The sequence below is a fragment of the Stylophora pistillata genome, chromosome 6, assembly GCF_964205215.1.
Source record: "Stylophora pistillata chromosome 6, jaStyPist1.2, whole genome shotgun sequence".
Taxonomy (NCBI): domain Eukaryota; kingdom Metazoa; phylum Cnidaria; class Anthozoa; order Scleractinia; family Pocilloporidae; genus Stylophora; species Stylophora pistillata.
The window spans coordinates 25438270-25453179 of NC_142524.1; the positions used below are offsets into that span (position 1 = coordinate 25438270).

The 14910-nt window shown below is 36.6% G+C and overlaps 3 protein-coding genes across 3 annotated transcripts; 1 reads left to right on the forward strand and 2 right to left on the reverse strand.

Moving 5' to 3' along the window:
* Window positions 1-825: 825 nt before the first annotated feature.
* Window positions 826-3586, reverse strand: LOC148729060 (putative skeletal organic matrix protein 5). The gene is made up of 4 exons (XM_088725404.1): window positions 3496-3586; window positions 2989-3022; window positions 2386-2512; window positions 826-2090 (listed from the first exon to the last, which is right to left on the reverse strand). The coding sequence occupies exons 1-4, from the start codon at window positions 3497-3499 to the stop codon at window positions 1572-1574; spliced, it is 684 nt and encodes a 227-aa protein (XP_088581530.1). The 5' UTR covers window positions 3500-3586; the 3' UTR covers window positions 826-1571.
* Window positions 3587-4761: 1175 nt separating this feature from the next.
* Window positions 4762-7258, reverse strand: LOC148729061 (uncharacterized). The gene is made up of 2 exons (XM_088725491.1): window positions 7141-7258; window positions 4762-5142 (listed from the first exon to the last, which is right to left on the reverse strand). The coding sequence occupies exons 1-2, from the start codon at window positions 7208-7210 to the stop codon at window positions 4847-4849; spliced, it is 366 nt and encodes a 121-aa protein (XP_088581617.1). The 5' UTR covers window positions 7211-7258; the 3' UTR covers window positions 4762-4846.
* Window positions 7259-8268: 1010 nt separating this feature from the next.
* On the forward strand, window positions 8269-12987 carry LOC111345853 (tRNA-specific adenosine-34 deaminase regulatory subunit adat3-like). Its single transcript, XM_088725419.1, has 4 exons — window positions 8269-8400; window positions 9137-10583; window positions 11594-11994; window positions 12629-12987. Exons 2-4 carry the CDS (start codon window positions 10545-10547, stop codon window positions 12810-12812), a joined length of 624 nt encoding a protein of 207 aa, XP_088581545.1. The 5' UTR covers window positions 8269-8400; window positions 9137-10544; the 3' UTR covers window positions 12813-12987.
* The last annotated feature ends 1923 nt before the right edge of the window (window positions 12988-14910 follow it).

Below are 14910 nucleotides of genomic sequence, written 5' to 3' on the forward strand. Positions count from 1 at the left end.
GTAGTCTCGTGTGTGGGAAATTAACGTCCCCTACCCCAACCTTGCAGGAGACGGGACCTCCATTTATTCGTCCCTATCCGAGAAGACATGAATATCTAACCATTTCTTGATGTTATAGAAAGGTAGCAAATTCTTCTCAATTGATTTAAGACCTTGAGTGTTGGTCCGGCCGGGGCTCGAACCCTCGACCTCCCGCACAACAGTTCAGCGCTTTATCCATTGAGCTAACCGGGAGGCGGTTTCGAGCGTTAGCCCGTCGTCATTCGCTCTGACGAAGGGCCAACGCTCGAATTGCCAGCTTTTTAACTCTTTACGGCGGCCAATTTCCAATTTCAATTCATTTTATAAAATCAAATAGTTGGTAATTAGGTCATTGGGAAGCTTGGTAAAGTAAAATGATTAATTTATTTTCTCCCAATGAATTGAATACCTGCTGGAAGAATGAATAAAGATAACGTGACCTCCAGGTCTTATTGGTCAAAAGAAAATCAGGAAGTTGTTATCACAAGGAAAGCAAATTGAAGGAGATATTTTGCATTAATTTGCATACTTTTCGTAAAGTGGGTTTCAGAAAGCGATCTGTGATATGAAGAATTCGATTTTTATCTTTGTTCTGTCACTTTGGTATTTCATGGTACCTGCTTCTGTCTCATCGAAAGGTCAGTTTTACCATTACTCATTTCTGAGTGGGGATAGTGAAGGGAAAGTAGTCCTTCTTAATAATATTTACCGTTTCACACCCTTACCTGCTATTTTTTTAAAAGGGTTTTTGTTATTTATTTCCGAAAAAAAAAAAAAAAAAAACCTTTAAAGATTGCTAAACACTTTTAAATTCCTTTAAACTCCCCAACGAAGAACCTCTGGGGTGAATGGATGATGAGTGGGCCGATGGTTTGTTTGAGTAAGTTTTTGTGCATTTCTTACGCAGCGAATTGCGAAAGATCTTCTGTCTTTTTTTTATGTTGTTGTAATATTTTCTACTTATGTATCCACTTCTTTATTTATTTGTTCATTTTTTGTATTGTCGCAATGAAGGAGTTTACTCTTTTTTGATTCCACACTTCTTGTTTGTATCCGCTGCTGTGGTTATTGTGCTGATAAAGTAAGATATTACTTCAGTTTTAGTCAACTTTTTCCCCAACAAACAACTGCCTCAGTCTGGGTGTATCGACAAATTTACCTTTCATGGCAATTACGTAGCTTTTGAGTAAATATAATCGGTTAAAAAAAATATGTCACACAGCAACGCTTTTCTGCAATACAAGTTCTTTGCAGAAGTGACTTGTTACTTGATCTGCATCATTCTAGGATTTATCCAACGATTCAGTTCGCTTTACTAATTCAGACTAAGAACTTGCGTATTGACTGTGAAACTTTACTTCTCTTCTCTTTATTTTTGGGAATTTTCGAATTTAAACTTCTTGCATATGGCAGATGCAATACGGATAATTGCTACCGAGAAATTAAAATGGAAGGCAAATGCCTAAGGGAGTTTAAACAGTCCGAATAGGCATTTTCTACTTGATGATGGCTTCTTGGCTTAGAATTTGGGAAGCTAACTGTGTCCCCAGTCACTGCACCAGAATGTACCCCATTGCTTTGATATGCTTGTTTCCATTGTCTGGCGAGTGTGTTGCTTGATTGCCACATGTGTTAGAGTCATCATGTAGACCTCCTGTACCAAAACCAATTCGGGAGTCACAAGAAGAGCAGTCATTCTGCTGGTTGGCGGTGATGCCGACTCTTGCTTTGGATTGCCGAGGGTTGTCTCCCACCGCATTGAAACCTTCTTTGTTGCAGTGGGGCTGCAAGGAGGCCTGTGAGCCAATCAGCCACTTCCACGTGTTACGACCCAATGAGGTGGCGCGGTATTTCCCGTCAGCGATCAATGAATAGAGTGAGTTGGCGTGCCTGTTGATCACAATGAACCTGAGCTGATGACCAATCTTTATACCGAGGCAGATCTTGGAGAAGGGTGTGTTCCAGTAGGTCGGTAACTTTTTCTGTTGTAAGTCAAACTCAGTCTCTCCTCCAGAAAGGTTATAAGCTTTTCTGTCGCTCCAGAAATGAGAGTCGTAATGGAAGGTTCTCTGAAATCGATGATAAAGGAGTTTTTCTTATTTAGTTTGATACCCGTTATAGACTGTTTTAGGCTCACGGTCATTAACTAATCGTAAGCGACCCTTGGTGTTTGTTGGAAAGACAGTTGCAATTTTTTTCCCGCCTCGTAAAGATGAGTGAACGGTCGAGCGAACGACTTTTGGTAGTTGTAAAGGAAACGGCATACATTTTCTCATAGACCCTATTTCGCTTACTTACACTGACCTGTATCTGCAATGAATTTTAAATTATTTTATACTTTATTGATAGCAAATCAATTTAGACCTTGCTGCCATCAATTTTCATGACTGGTGTCCATCCTCCATCTCCGCATCCAAAGTCTCCCATGTGACAGAAAACGGAAATTGGCTTTGAGTCCAAGAGCAGGACAACCTTACCACTCTTGTTTAATCTGTTGGATAAAATACTTTGTGAGAACTGGTAGTACATAGCGAGACTTTTGCATATTCAGTAGGTCTTATACCTTTTCAAGAGACACAACGTACGTTTCAATTCTTTTCCGAAAAGAAGCTAGTCGGCTCGGATGATTATCATAAAGGATCAGGGGCTGGATGGATTGTTGTTAAAATAACTACTTTTATTCCTTCTGGGCCCAGTTGTTCAAAGGCCGATTAGCTCTAACCCAGGGTTAAATTTTAATCCAGGTTTCTAAATTTCTCTAATCAAAAGCCATTTTGGGATAATTTTCCTAGTTCTTTTTAGGACATTCAATCATCAAATTGTGAATTTTCTTTCAGAGCTTTCAGATCTAAAATCAAATCTCACACTAACCCTGGGTTATCTTAACACAGCTTTGAACAACCCGGCTCTGATGGGTTATCTCGTTCTTGCCTATTTCTGATATTGTCACTGAGCTATTTTACTTACATATTCCTTTCGTAAATTTCTTTGCATGTTGAGACTGAAAGAAGAGTAACATATGAATATTAATCTTCTCGGTAGCATTGTGAGTAGTTTTGCATTCATGTGATCATTAAAAGCATCAAGTTTCCTCCAAATTTTTGCAAACTGATCAATACAAGGCAGGTGATTAACATAAACAAAATCACCCTCTTCTCTGATGACATAACAACGGGCCCTTAAACAACAACAGAAAAAAGAACGTGTGGTATTTTAAAATCTGATTGAAATGAAAATTTACATTTAAAGAGAAAAAAACGCAAATGAGAGGCGTTTACTTTGAAACAGAGCATCACAAGAAACCTCATGGTTCTGTCCTCGTGTACCGGTTCACAAGAGCCAATACAAAGACCAAAAAATACACAATAGCTAACCGATGACTCCTAAACAAAGAAAGAACAATGATAATTCCCTTGTGAACCGGTACACCAGGACAGAACCAACGTCATGGAAACATCAAAAGAGATTCATTACTCATTGTGCAGATTTTTCCATCCCCAAAGTATCCAGGTTTGCATGAACACTTGTATGATCCTTCAGTATTGTTGCACACAGCATTGGCATTACAGCTATGTGTTTCTGTAGCACACTCGTCAATGTCTGAGAAGAAATTGATAATTTTTGATTGCGCGACAATTCTCCAAAGAATGATTTTCATTTGAGCGTTAAAGGTAACCCATAATCTGCTGGTTTTTGTCCTGCCATGTGATTGGTTCAAATACTCGAGCCATACCCTTAATGAAACGTATCAAAGCCAACTGCAACTTAATCACTCGCCATTTCCCGGCCTGCAAAGCTGGCGTATGTTAGGCCCTTACAGAGGTAAAGAGGGGCAGAGCCGCCAATAGGAGTAGCTTACCAAACGCCTCGCTTCTCTGCTACTCATTTTTACCTCTCAAACCGCACTCAAAACTGCAAGCTACGCAGAATCGCGTTTTCTCGCCCTTAGACTTGCTGGCTTGTTTTTTCTTTGATTTCTCATTAATTTCTGCTGGATTTTTTTCTTTTTCTCTGATTAGCTGTCATGATTACTAAGGGTTTCGCTTTTCGACATTCGGTTAAAAGGAATGATAAGTTTTTGCGTTAACCCGAATAAAGCCTAGTGTAAAAAGTAATTCAGATAAAGAACGAGATCGGTTCGTTCTTGGCAAATGGACTTTGAATTAATTTTTTTTTCTAGTAATGAACAGGCGGGTGGGTCCGAATGATGCCTCAAAACCACGGTGGATGAGTAATTAAAGCATAAATTTCGAAGTAATCCTTGTTCGATCTCCTCTTTTTCATGAAGAAGAATGGACAGGTAAAGAAGAAGATCTAAATTCCTTTGATAATAACCGCAGGTAATTCTCCTTTAACAGCTTTTCTCGTTCCGCTTGCTAAATAGTTTTGGACGTCCTCACTTATTTAAAAAACAATTTCTGTTTACCTTGGCCGCAGTCTTCTCCGTTGAATCCAGCAGAACACAAACAGCGATAGCCTTTGTCAGAAAAACCACTTTGACAAGTGCCTTTATTCTTACAGTGGTTTGTGACACATGCGCTCTAAAGCCAAAGAGATAAATTTGTAATCAAGTATACGTCTCTTCAAACTGATGATAATTTGACTTAGTCATCGCAATTGTATCTTAGGCCTTGTCATTCTCTTGAGACTGAGCCGATAAATGCAATTTGCGGCCCAGGTTTCGTTTAATCTCAACCTCTTTACTAAAACTCAAAGAGGATCGTTAGGTTAAAGAAGAAAAGTAAAATTATTCGAAGGCTTTCAACAAACTTAGTTGCATTATTGAAATATTTTTCGTTACTTTTTGGACCAATTAATAGGTAGATCAACACAGAATACTTGCATCAGCAGAATGATGAAAATAATCTTTGTTCTCCTCCAGCTCATGTTCGTGTCCTTCTTGAGTGACATTATTCAGTTCGCATAGATACTTTCCACGTTCCTGTGCTGTTTTATCGAGATTAATACTGAGACAGTCGGGTTCCATGTAGCACACGTTCTTACAAAACCCTGCGATCATGATTTCCACCACGCGAATCATGTGGTTTGCCAGGCGTTTGCCATCAAAGGCTTTTTCAGGTCGAAACTCCAAAGTGCGGCATTCGTCTGCGTCACTGAAGTCTGGAATTAAACAAAAACCTAGAATGAGCGTAATAGTAGTAGTAGTAGTAGTAGTAGTAGTAGTAGTAGTAGTAGTAGTAGTAGTTCTTTATTTAATGTGGCACCACACTTAGCTACTAGCTACTTACCAGGAAGCCCACAACAAAATATACAATAAAAATTACAACCTACATCAAGAAATTATGTACATTAAGTAAAATATTATTACAAAAAAGGGATATTTCAAAATTAAAATATATATTTGTATACATGTGTAGTAAACAGAGATCAAAAACTAAAAACTTAAAATTTTAGGCGACGGATATCGTGAAGAAACGTTCTTGCGCCAGCCTTTGCGCGTATAGCATCTGGTATCGCGTTCCAAGTCTTAGCAGCAAAATAACAAAATGACTTGAGACCATGCTTGGTACTGTTAACCTTAGGTAAGGAAAGCATGTTAGTGCCTCTTAAATTGTAATCAGTCCTCCTTGGTTTAACTAAGTCAGCAATAGGTCGGGGACCTTATATAGATAGCAGTTATTGACTGTTAGCAACATGTATTGAATCCTACGACTCTTTCATGTTGTATGCAATCCGATACAATCGAGCAAGTCTTCATATAAAATACCCTTATCTTTGTATACATGATCTAGGCGCACGTTGATTTACCCTTTCCATTTTATTTGTATTCCTTTCCCCACAGTGGTGCCATATCTGGCTACAATTTTCAAAGTGAGGTAAAATAAATAAGAGGCAGGATATTTTTAAGCCTATTTAAAGCATTAACCTCACCCGCCACCTTTCGACAGATCGATGCAACATGAGTATCGAATTTCAGCTTGTCATCTAATTTTACACCTAATAATTTTATTTCACTGGAGGTAGGTATTGGCCTCCCTGCACATTCTAACTGGAAATCACAATCAGTGTTTCCTAAAACCAAACCCTGATATTTGTCTGGATTTGCTAACATCCCATTCTGTCGAAACCATTGTGTTGAACTGGCTAAGTCTCAGTTTATACCTCCCTCCAATGCTCGGGGATCATGGTGTGATAAATAGAGTTTAGTGTCGTCTGCATAACAAATTTACTGTTGACTACTAAGCCCTTCAATATCAGTCGCACCGATTGGCGATATTAATAATTTAATACTTCAATGATATTTTAAAAAAATAGATCGCAAAAAAATATATTTCATAAGTCCCAAAGGGTATTATAGAAATCTTCTAGATCTGCTTCTGAGAAGTTAGAAATTTCGTATGGTCAAAGCCTCCATCATAATTTTTTCAGACTACTTATCTCACCGCGCGAGTTTTTACAAAATATAATGCTCTGCGCTAAGTTAAGTGGACTGAATATTTTAAAGGAACCTCTTATTAATAAGTAGTCCGTTTCAATTGTCACGGTGGTACAAATCCATGGAAACAACCATTGTATTTCCAAGTGGCTTTCATGTTTGATAATTTTAAGCCGAGATGAAAGAGAAAAGAGAATGATATTATCTTTGCTCCATTCGCTTTCCAACGAATTCTCGGTGCTCATGCAGATTTGTCAACTTGCTCTAGAATGATCTTAGCACCACTGGCTTTCAAACTTGCACTGCCACCTGAGATACCTACATAATACTGCACATGACAAATGTCAGACAGAAATGGATTTCCTGAATTATTGAGAAAATGACGGTGATTCTCCATCTAAAATTAAAGATCCTTTCGAACCATGTTCGCAAAAAACTTCAAAATAACTGTCAGTAATTGTCTGCTTTGTCTCCATTTCGTCCATAGAACAGATGCAAGCCATAACTTCTATAAGCCCATCAAGATCTACTAAAAAATAATTTATTTATTCATGAAAAGCTTCAAAAGTTTAATTTGTAAATAGCTGATCTACCACAAAAACAAGAGGAAAAACGCCATCGCTGGTAACTAAACAAAGATGCTTTAAAACAATAGCAACTCGATCTTAAACAGTTTAAAAGTTTATTTTTACCATATTTTTTCCGCTAATGATTTAACTAACCTTGTGTTGCAGACATCATACTACACAATGGCAAAACAAGACAGACATATATCAAATACAAGTACATCATCGAGAAGAACTCTCGAAAAACTTTCGAGAGAAGTGTAAATTCATGTCCAACCCTACATGCAGGTGAAGCGATCTAAAAACTATTTTTTCTTGGGCATAACCTTCAAATCTATTTTCAGCCAATAGAAACTCAGCTGTTGCGTGGAGTATAGTTATTCAAATATTTCATTTCGTGTCAGGACGATGGAATAATTAATAATCTACTTGTTTTTGCTTTTTTTGTCTAAGATATTCAGTGTTTGGCTATTGTTTAGTAAATTTTACTGAACCGGCTTTAAATCCTTCTGTTACTTTGTTATATAAAGAGGTCTTCATGTTATCTAAAGAGTATGGCATGTGGATTTAAACACTTTGAAAGCATTCCTATCTTATTGCTGGATCATAAACTCCCCTGAAGCGAAAAGGAGCTTTTATGGGTTTATTGTAATGTATATTAGTCAGCTTTAAAAGAAAAACAACTGCGTAGGTCTTATAATTGTGTGGCCTACTTTGCAGTATAACCCTTTGAGGAAAAGCAGTATTTACCGTTAGCCATCAGTGAGTAGAGAGAGAGAGTTGGCATGCTTTCTATAAAGATAAGCTATTTTTGATGGCCAATTTACATACCGAGGCATATCTTACTACCGACCAATAGGTCGGTAAATGAATAAAGGGAATAAGTTTATAAAGAAATTGTGGTGCTGCGTCAATGGGGGTAACAAGTTAATTTGGGTTTATTAGCTAAGTAGAAATTGTAAATTGGCCACCGCAAAGAGTTAAAAAGATGACGTTTCGAGCGTTACCCCGTCGTCATTCGCTCTGACGAAAGGCCAACGCTTGAAATGTCAGCTTTTTAATTCTTTACCGTAGCCAATTTCAAATTTCAATTCAGTTTATAAAACCAAACAGTTGTTAATTAGGTCATTGGGAAGCTTGGTAAAGTAAAATGAATAATTCATTTTACTCCCAATGAATTGAATACCTGCTGGACGAATGAATAAAGATAACGTGACATCCAGGTCTTATTGGTCGAAAAAAAAATTAGGAAGTTGTTACCACAAGGAAAACAAATTGAATGAGATATTTTGCAACCATTTGCATACTTTTTGTGAAGTCGGTTTCAGAAAGCGATCTGTGATATGAAGAATTCCTTTTTTATCTTAGTTCTGTTACTTTGGTATTTCATGATACCTGCTTCTGTCTCATCGAAAGGTCAGTTTTACCATTACTCATTTCTGAGTGGGGATAGTGAAGGGAAAGTAGTCCTTCTTAATAATATTTACCGTTTCACACCCGTACCTGTTATTTGTTTAAATGGGTTTTTGTTACTTATTTCCGAAAAAGAAAAAACGTGTAAAGATCACTAAACACTCTTAAATCCCTTTAAACTACCAACTAAGAACCTATGGGTGAATGGATGATGAGTGGGTGGATGGTTTGTTCAGTGAGTACGTTTTTGTGCATTTCTTACGCAGCGAATTTCGAAAGATCTTCTGTCTTTTTTGTTGTTGTTTTGGTAATATTTTCTACTTATGTATCCACCTCTTTATGTATCTGTTCATTTTTTGGTTTGTCGCAATGAAGGAGTTTACTCTTTTTTGATTCCACACTTCTTGTTTGTATCGGCTGCTGTGGTTATTGGGCTAATAAAGTAATAAATATTTGTTCAGTTTTAGTCAGCTTTTTCCCCAACAAACAACTGCCTCAGTCTGGGTATATGGACAAATTTACTTTTCATGGCAATGACGTAGCTTTTGAGTAAATATAATGGGTTGAAGATCAGGATGTCACACAGCAACGCTTTTCCGCAATACAGGTTCTTTGCAGAAGTGACTTGTTAGTTGATCTGGATCATTCTCGGATTTCTTCAACGATTCAGTTCACTTTACTAATTTAAACTAAGAACTTGCGTATTGACTGAGAAACTTTCCTTCTCTTTATTTTTTAGGAATTTTCGAATTTAAACCTCTTGCATATGGCAGTTGGCAGTACGGATAATTGCTACCGAGAAATTAAAATCATGATGGAAGGCAAATGCCTAAGGGAGTTGAAACAGTCCGAATAGGAACGCGAATGGATGGACAAATGGATAAAACCATTTAGGATGATTAAAGATTTATGCGAATAATCTGCCGATAATTATTCAAACTTAGTAATAAACCCAACTATCGTCATAGTTACATGTATTATTAATTGCTATCTGCAAGTTTCCTGCAGATGGCAGTACAAAATATTACTGCCGAGAAATTGAATGGAACACAAATCCCTGAGGAAGTTTAAGCAGTGCGAATAGGATCGCAAGTGAATGGACGAATTGAAAAATTTAGGATACTTAAGGTAGCTGAACACAGTTTTTGATACCTTTGTTTCTTTCACCATTTTCTCTAAACCCTTGCATGATCTCTTGGTCACCAAAACTAGCAGCAAGCAAGTTGACAACACAAATTTTTTCTTTTTTTGATAGTTAAGCTGACGTATCTGCCGTTGCCGTGGCGACTTGAATAGATATAAACAGGCAATTCAAATCGGTTTTGTTAATTTGTAGAAAATCTAGTCATTAGATGTTGTTTATAACTTGCATGCAACAAGGTTGTAACGATACTCACAAGTTAACACCATTTTGCTAACAATTTAACAGAGAGATCTTCAATTCATAGACAGGTAAAAACAAGCGATATAATATACCGAGGTTTCGGCGACTTCATGACACTATTATCAAGGGTACAATTATCCCTTGTTGAAGGTTCACTCGATTTTCTAGAATTTCCTTTGTTTAAAATCAATTTTTTTTCAATACTCCAGTTACTTATTTCCTAAAGTATTTTTGTGCCAAATTTCGTGAAATTCTAAAGAGTGGTTCTCAAGAAATAGGCATATTTCCGAGAAAGCAATTTTCCATTCAGTCGCAATTTTTGGACTTACTACGCATGCGCTGCATTTAACTGGGTTCTTTCAGTAACAACGAAAAAGCTGAGAATTGCTGGGTTCTTTGCACCGTTAACTTTTCTAACATATCTTTGTAATAAAAGAATAAAGCCCTCAATACACTGCGCCAACTATAGAGAAAAATCGCACAGATAGTGCGGGTACTTGTCGAATAATTAAGATGACCACTCTTTTGACAGCATGTTTGTGTTTTTTTAAAATCCTTGTGGACGCGCTGAGTTGCATCAGCAAAAGCGCGCGTGAAAACTCTTAGTGTATAGCTTTGGGTTAGGAAAATACCTCCATATAAACTGCATGGAGCACTGTAATCTCTTCATGCAACTAGAAAATTTTTTTGTAGTGTTTCAAGGGTATTAAGAGGGGAGCTATTTGACAAAGATGAAGTGTCGTTGATTGAAAAGTTCATTAGAATGGCAATAGCAGAAGCAAAGAATATGAGATCTAGAAAGGTAAGATGATGAAAGTAAAGATTCACTTACATTACATTTAATCCCGTCATGGAAACTGCGCAATTAAATTCAAAATTTTATTTTTTTTAATTTCTATAGGTAAGCATAGAGTCGATGGATTTAATAATAATAATGATAATAATAATAATAATAACAATAATAATAATAATAATAATAATAATAATAATAATAATATAGTTTATTTCGGACGACTTGCAGCCTAAGGCTGAATTACTGGTACAGTTTTAAAAATATACACACTGGAAACCTAAATAAATAAATACACACAATACTTTATGTTGATTGGCTATCTCATATGGTTGTCAGAATTAGCATAAATTATCTTATGTAACGAGAGACCACGAGGTGAAACAAACATGGCAGTTGTGTTCTAGAATCCTAGTGCTCTTTGCTCGCCGCTTACTACTCTTTCTCTTTAGTGAACTCTACAAATCAACACTTTACACAGGTTGATACTTAACGGTAACGAAATTTTTAAAACGCTCAGTTCTGACAAGTGTGCCGTGAGAAGATCTGCCTGATCGCAAACACATTTCAGTTGTGCTGTGAAGTACCCGCTCATGAATATTGGGGTATAAGGGATGGCCCGGGCGAATTTTACAAATAAACCGCTCGCATGCAACTGCGCGACTTGTTCACCTACCACAGGGGTGTAGCCAGCTTATAGTCCTGTTGGCACAGGAGTACAATTTTTTCCTGCCTACTCAACTTTTATAATATAACTTACAAATTCTGAAACAAAAATTGAACTGTCTTAGGGTACTGTGAGGCCTATAACAATCAAAAGGCTGGCTTCTCCCCAGCCTTCCCATCTTACATTCAGTTTCCTGTTCACATACTCACTCATTCTACAAATTATATTTTTTGTGCTCATGGGGTTTGTGAATTTCAGAGAAACTCAGATACATTGACTAGTATTAGAGTGGAAATGTGTAAGCTTTCCATTTTATTTTCTCCTAAAAAAAAACTGTGCATCTTTTTATTTGCAGTTTCCCATTGGAGCTGTGATTGTTGATCCCCAAAAGAACCACCCCATAGCTGCGTGTCATGACTTAAGATGTGCAGGACACCCACTCCAACATGCTGTCATGGTGTGCCTGGATCTAGTAGCACATAGTCAATCATCAGGTGCTTGGAAGCTTGACTGCCAAGAGGTGAATGGAGCATGGGCATTGAAAGACAAAGGTTCACAGTCACAGCAAAGAGCTTGTTGTTGTGGCAGAATTTATTCCAAAGACTGCAGCTCAGTGGAGAAAGAGTCATTCGATGAAAGATTTACTCATTGTAGGGAGCCATGCAATTTGCTAAAAGATACTGACAACAAATGCAAGTCAATGCCTTATCTTTGCACTGGATATGATCTCTATGTCACAAGGGAACCTTGTTCTATGTAAGTATCTTTAACACTTTTAAGTAATATTTATTTCGTAGAAAGTCAAATACAAATCATAGTAGAGGACTCGAAGTTTATCTTTGTATCTCTCCTTTGTAAAGTACATTACCGTAGAATGAATATCATACACCTTATTCCAAAATGGCTGCCACCTGGTAAAAAATGGGGTGAGCTGCGAGTTGATGGTGAATTTTTTTTTAATGAAAAGCCAAAAAAAATACATTGTTTAATATTATATTGTATAAAACAACCTCTCTCGGGTATACTTGTACTTAAATCACACCTTGTTGCATGAACGTCTTGGGAATTTCGTGAAAATTTAGTGGCATAGAATTGCAAGTTATTTGACTCTGACTGTCATGAGTGATCAACAGAGAATTTCTCCTTACAATATCAATACAATATCAAGCAGACAAGTGATGAGATTAAAGAAAAATATCAATTAGGGAATTATTAGTTGATCCAATACTAAATTCTCTGACCAAAATTTAAAAGAATTGTATGGCAGAGACTATGGAAAATTTCCAGTGGGATCGTGGGAGTTAGTCGGTTAAGCTTATATTGTTTCTGTTTCTATTTTGTTATTCAAGCCACAATTTCTTAGAATTATTATTTTTTATTTCCCTCTAAGGTGTGCAATGGCTTTGGTGCACTCAAGAATCAGACGAGTTTTCTATGGCTGTAGTGACAATATAACTGGTGCTTTAGGCAGTAGATATAAGATTCATACTCAAACTGGACTTAACCATCATTATGAGGTGTTCTGTGGTGTGCTGGAAGATGACTGTAGAACTTTGTTTGAGAGAACTCCTTAGGAGGAAATTAGTCACGTGCAAGTGACAGAAGCTCTAATCCTGCAACTCCTAAAGAAATAAAGGTAAAAATTGCCTTAACATTTTCTGCTCTATGAATAAAGGGGGTAAGTTTCTAAAGAAACTGTAGTGCTGTGTCGGTGGGGGTAGCAAGGTAATTTAGTTCCATCAACAAAGTTGAAATTGTAAATTGGCCACCGTAAAGAGTTAAAAAGCTGATGTTTAGAGCATTAGCTCCTCATCACGGTGATTTTTTAATTATAAATTTTTTGAAATTATAACATATCATTCGCTCTAATGAAGGGCTAACGCTCAAATCGTCACCTTCTTAACTCTTTACAGTGGTAAATTGACAATTTTAACTTTGTTGATATAACCAAATTCTCTGCACTGTGTTGAGTTTGAAGAAAGTTATCACTACCATGATGTTATCTGCCCTCAGCCCATTAACAAATAGTCTTGCAGTGAGATTAACATTTTAAATTTTACAGTACACGTCGCCTACACAAGAGACTGCTCTTTTCTTTATATTTCATTTTTAATCTATTTCCAAGAAATGAGTTTCTTTTTTAATTATAACATATCAAATAAACAATTCCTTGAGCACGAAAGCAGTGTAAAATTATCAAGGTGATGTTGTACAAATAAGGGAAAGTTAAGAAAAATATGTTAATTATGTTGTATTAAACTGTCAAAATTGAACTAAGAATTTATTATGTCTAGTAGAGATACTATTGAAAAGTGTCCTATTCTCTGTTTACGATAATTTTTTAAAAAGAAATAGGATGAAATAGAAAAAATCCATGCTCCTAGGACATCTTGCTGCTAAACAAATAGAGTACCTGACCTATATTCGCAGCTTTAAATACTTTCGAGTATGAATTATTGATTATGTCAATATCGGACAAAGGCCATTGAAGGGAATTGGAAATAATGTGACGTCATGCATTCCGTGTCTCCACTGCGTTACGCAGCAGTTTATCGGGCAGTATAAGATAATTTGCCCAGTTCAAAGCTCTTAATCGTCTTGTAAACGATTCAAGAGATATTGTAAAGAATCTCAGTCACCCGGGAAAATTGTGGGGTATTATCAGGCGCCTTTTTGGGGTGAAAGTTTTTATATATTCAACGAAATATGTACAAGAACTACGCGTTGGCCATCTACGTCTACATCTACATCTACTTTATTACTCTTCAACGCTATTACACATCAAGAAGAGATAAAAGAATAAAAATATAAACATAGCTAATAAAAATAATAAATAAATAAATAAATAAAATATGTAATTAACAATATAGCTATGCTTAAAAATACTTAGAAAATTTTTTTACTGCAAATAGCTGAATAATTAAGTGATCTAGTTCCAGGTGATAAACAGTTCCAGTCCCTTATAGTTCTCGGAAATAAAATATTCTTGTAGTAATCATAATGTACAGGTGGTTGAATATATGAATTCGTCGAGTAATTTCTAGTTTTCCTAATAGATATTTGATAGTAAGACGGGATAGGCAAAGCAATACTATTGTTCACAGATTTATGGAAAATTTGTAAACGATGGGATTTTCTTCTCTCGCTTAGTAAATCCAAAGATAGAGATTTATTCAAATTGGACACGCTGGTGTTATAACTATAATCATGTTTAATAAATCTCGCTGCGCGATTTTGGATAGCTTCTATTTTCCCCACTTGATTCTGTCTATAAGGATCCCATACTGCAGACGCATACTCTGAATGTAGCCTGACAAGTGATACATAAGCTGCACGTTTAGTTTCTTCAGAGCAGGCATACAAGGTCCTTTTCACAAACGAAAGTGAAAAGTTCCCCTTTTTAGCAATCTTGTCCACATGAGAGTTCCACCGCAGATCACTAGACAGCAAAACACCTAAATAATGATGTGTTCGAAGAGATACCAGGGTTTGGTTGTGAAGAGTGTAGTCTTTAACAACCGGGGATCTACTACGGAAAACAGACATTTTGTAGCATTTAGAAGGATTGAACAGCATCTGCCACCTAATAGCGCATTGGCCTAGCTTGTCTAGGTCTCGCTGTAAAGCCAAGGTGTCATCATGATGATTGATTACATAATACAATAAAGCATC